General features: G+C 35.1%; 1 protein-coding gene across 1 annotated transcript; it reads left to right on the top strand.

Annotated features, from left to right (window-relative positions):
• Positions 1 to 729: 729 nt before the first annotated feature.
• On the top strand, positions 730 to 3,295 carry LOC136206656 (putative F-box/LRR-repeat protein At3g18150). Its single transcript, XM_065997802.1, has 3 exons — positions 730 to 1,907; positions 2,018 to 2,173; positions 2,871 to 3,295. Exons 1-3 carry the CDS (start codon positions 810 to 812, stop codon positions 3,225 to 3,227), a joined length of 1,611 nt encoding a protein of 536 aa, XP_065853874.1. The 5' UTR covers positions 730 to 809; the 3' UTR covers positions 3,228 to 3,295.
• Positions 3,296 to 3,883: the final 588 nt, after the last annotated feature.

Genomic DNA, 3,883 nt, shown 5'->3' with positions numbered 1-3,883 from the left:
AAAACATCAATTGAATCTTTATTTTATCATAAAATTAGAAACTGTAAATATTTGATATCGACTATAATAATCTTTGTGTTGGTTTAAAATGGGCTTGGGAAAGAGTCTGAAACTGTTCAATCGAATTATTTCAATGAGGCCTCAATTGATCATTTTTGTTTAGAACATAGACTCGGTTGTTGATTTTTGGTTAGTTCAGAGACCGATTGATGATTTCGGTAATTTACGGTCCTAATTGACTTTAAAGCTTTAGGGAGCCAAATGGGTATTAGGTCTTTTTCTTTAAGGAATTAAATCCATTTGGCTTCCCAAACTAAGGCTTCAAAATCAATTAGGACCCTAAACTATCAAAATCATTAATCGGATCCTTGAACTAAGCAAAAATCATCAATTGAGTCCCCATCCTATCTTAAAATCAGAAATTGTCACTATTTGATATAGATCATAATAATATCTGTGTTGGTTCAAAATGAGATTGGAGAAGAGATGTGAAACTGTCAACCAAATAATTTTTGATGAGACCTCAATTGATGACTTTTGTTTAGAATGGGACTGAATTGATAACTTTACTTAGTTGAAGGACCTAATTAATGATTTTCATAGTTTGCAGCACCGTACTTCTTTATAATATTACAATTCCACACATTTCAAATTTCAATTGCCAAACTTTAGTTGCCAATTATGCCCTCATGTATTAAAGTACACACTCCTGAAAAACGACGTAGTTTAAACTTTCTGATTGCATTAGGGTTTCCATCCTAGGTTTCGTACTCTTCTCTTTTCTGTCTTCGCCGCATCGTACTGATGAAATGGGATCAAAAACGGTGAAGATGGAAGAAGAAAAAGATCGAATCAGTGCTTTACCAGATTCTATTATTCACCACATCCTCTCCTTTTTGCCATCAACAAAGAAAGCTATCCAGACGAGCGTTCTCTCAAAACAATGGCAAAACCATTGGACTCATGTCCCTGTTCTCATTTTCGATTTATCTGGTATGCGTTATCGTTCTGTTCAGGATATCTGTCGTATCTTTAAATTCCTTGACAATACCCTAATTCTTCATGACTGCTCAAAGATCAAGAAATTCCACATTAAATCATTTTGGAATAACTCTATTCCCGATTCTAACTATAATGTGAAACTCCTTTTCGCAATAAGAAAAGAAGTAGAGGAGCTAGTTTTGACAATGTATAGTGAAAATGACTACAAGTTGCCGAATTTCTTTTTCAACAATGCCTCCTTGATTAAATTAGATCTGCTTAGTTTTACTTTGATCCCTAATGGAAGAGTAAATTGGGAACGTCTCAAAGATTTGTGTCTAATGTCTTGTTTGTGGTCTACCCAAGCTATTGAAAGTATTCTAGGTGGCACTCCGTTGCTTGAATCATTGGAAATTAAATACTGCAGCGGGTTTGATCGGCTTGCTATTGCTTCCAAGTCTTTGAAAAGATTAGTTTTAGCTTTATTACATTCTGGTGAAGTGTTAGTTCTTGAAATTTATTGTCCAAACCTTGTAGAATTCTCTGCCAGCGATTGGTGGTACGATTTTAGTTTGTCTGATAGAGAAATTAAAAATGTTTTATCCGTTAGCACATCACTTCAATTGTTAGAATTAATCCGTTGTAAGGAGTTTAAACAACTTGTTATTGATTCAAACTCTTTGAAGAAATTACTTTTAGTAGATGTTGATGCGGATGCAATTGTAATTTCGTGTCCGAACCTTAAGGAATTGCATTTGTGTTCTTTGAACATTAAAACAATCGAATTGATTAATATGACACCTTCGATTTGTGTTACTCTTGACTTCGATTGTTATTCTGGTATGAATAATGAAAATTTGGGGAGGATGATGCTTGAGCAGCTTCGCCATGTTAAGGAGCTAAATTTTGGGCGCTGCTTTCTCAAGGTAACTCCTAAAGCAAATATATTTAATAGCTAATTGTTAGAAATCAAATTCAAATTTGAAATGGAGTTACTGTCGCCATTTTTTAATTTTCATTTTCGTTATGCTTGAAGACTCTATCAGCTTTGGAGATGGAAGGAGTATCTTCTCCATTAATAAATAGCAAATGTTTGACTTTTGACGGTGTTGAGAACCTTCCGGGAATTGCATATGCTCTTCGTAGTTCTCCAGAGCTTGAGAAATTAGTTATAACTTTGCGCGGTATTGAGGTAATCAATCTTAACTTCAAATTTAAGTCAAGCCTTATGTGTAGGGGATGGATATACTTCGGGGGATTGCCCCCACTGGATTTTAGGAAATTCTTTTTATCCCCATGCACTATTTTCACCCATTGTTTGGGTTTGGAAGGTTTTGTTTTTTGCAAATTGCCCCCTGAAACTTGAACAAAAGGTTGAAGATAACCTATTTATATTTTCTTTTCTTTTTTAAACACAACTAATTGAAACGACGTCGTTTCGTTTTAAAGAAAAAGAAAGAATAATTTCTTACATAGAGGAGCTTTGTCAGCGCTGGAAGCAACCCCCTGAAGTCTTTTTTTTTTTTTTTTTTTCGGGTCGAGCTTCTAACCTAGCTTTTCTTACATCACAGGAACCCTAAAATCTGTAAATTTCAATTTTATTTAGACATTTTATTTGAAGAATTGAATTTATTTTGTTCAAATGATTGATGTCTCCCTGAAGCTATTGTTCATTGCGATCTTCACACTTCCTCTCTTCCTTGCCTTCCTCCATTTTCTTTCAAATCTAGTTTATTCACCTCATCCTCTTATATTTTATGTGTTTGTTTCAATGTTTCTTATGTTTTGTGAACTTTCTCGATTTGCAAATGCATTCTTATAACTTGCAAAGCATATGGTTTAATGAGCTAATAGATTTATTTTGGTATCCTAATATTGTCTATCTCTAGTGTGAAACGCCTCATGATTTTCCAGACTTGAATGTTTCTGGAGAGAACTACTGGAATTCAAAGGGAGATGCTTTTGATTGTTTGGTGTCACATGTGAAGATTGTTAAAATCTATGGCCTCTCGGATAATGATGATCTTCAACTTAAGCTTGCGCTCAACTTTGTTGAGTATCTGTTGAAAAATGCAAAAGTGTTGGAAAGGATGGTCGTCATTGTAGAAGATAATCATGGAGCTGCTTTTATGTTTAAAGTTCCTCAAAAGTTGTTAAGCTTTTCAAGATCTTCTCCGTATGCTGTTGTTGAGTTGTTATGTTCCAAGTCACCAGAGGTATCTAAATATGCATCACATTCTTTTTAGTAGTTTCTTGTTCATTTTTTAAGAAAATTATTCCATGGTTTAGTTTCATGTTGATTTCCCATGTTCCAGCAGAATGTACATCTTTTACTTGAATTATACTTTTAAGGAAATTAGGAACTGTTAATTATACTTTTATGCTAAATGGGAAGGTAAATTGGTGATGCCTGACCATAGTTTTTAAAAGCACGCCTAACTTAAGGCAAATAGGTTAGTGCCTCGGTACGTCTCAGGCGGGCGATGTCAGCAACCCATGCCCCTTGCTGCGCCTAGGCTCTCTAGGCATTGTTTTAAGGGGGTTTGAAGGTTTTTTAGGGGTTTTTCAACTTTTAATCATAGCCATAGGAAATCTTTACGACTAAGGCTCATATTAAATTAGAAAAAAAAAGGAAAAAAAAGAGCAGAAGCTGCGACCTTGAAGGAAAAAATGCAAAAGTAACTTCTTCTTCTTCTCCCTTGAAGCTCGTGGCACTGTAGACCCGATTTCTTTACAAGATATAGACGATGTCAATGAATGGGTGATGGGTAGATTGGATGGAGAGGGGTCGGATGAAGATGAGCTAGTGTTATGGTTTTATAGGCCGATGTTAGTAGGTTGTTGGAGGTGAAGAAAGTGCTTATCAAACTAGAGTAGTAGGAAAAAATGTTATGAGTGCCTC

This window comes from Euphorbia lathyris, chromosome 9, assembly GCF_963576675.1.
Source record: "Euphorbia lathyris chromosome 9, ddEupLath1.1, whole genome shotgun sequence".
Classification (NCBI taxonomy): domain Eukaryota; kingdom Viridiplantae; phylum Streptophyta; class Magnoliopsida; order Malpighiales; family Euphorbiaceae; genus Euphorbia; species Euphorbia lathyris.
The sequence above is the reverse complement of the archived record's forward strand: the minus strand, read 5'-3'. Positions and strand labels throughout refer to the sequence as shown.

What these genes read in the sequence shown, in the direction of transcription:
- LOC136206656 (XM_065997802.1), top strand. Translation starts at nt 810, where the DNA reads ATGGGATCAAAAACGGTGAAGATGGAAGAAGAAAAAGATCGAATCAGT. An exon ending in TTGGGCGCTGCTTTCTCAAG is followed by an intron (nt 1,908 to 2,017) that starts GTAACTCCTAAA and finishes TTATGCTTGAAG; the next exon opens with ACTCTATCAGCTTTGGAGAT. An exon ending in TAACTTTGCGCGGTATTGAG is followed by an intron (nt 2,174 to 2,870) that starts GTAATCAATCTT and finishes GTCTATCTCTAG; the next exon opens with TGTGAAACGCCTCATGATTT.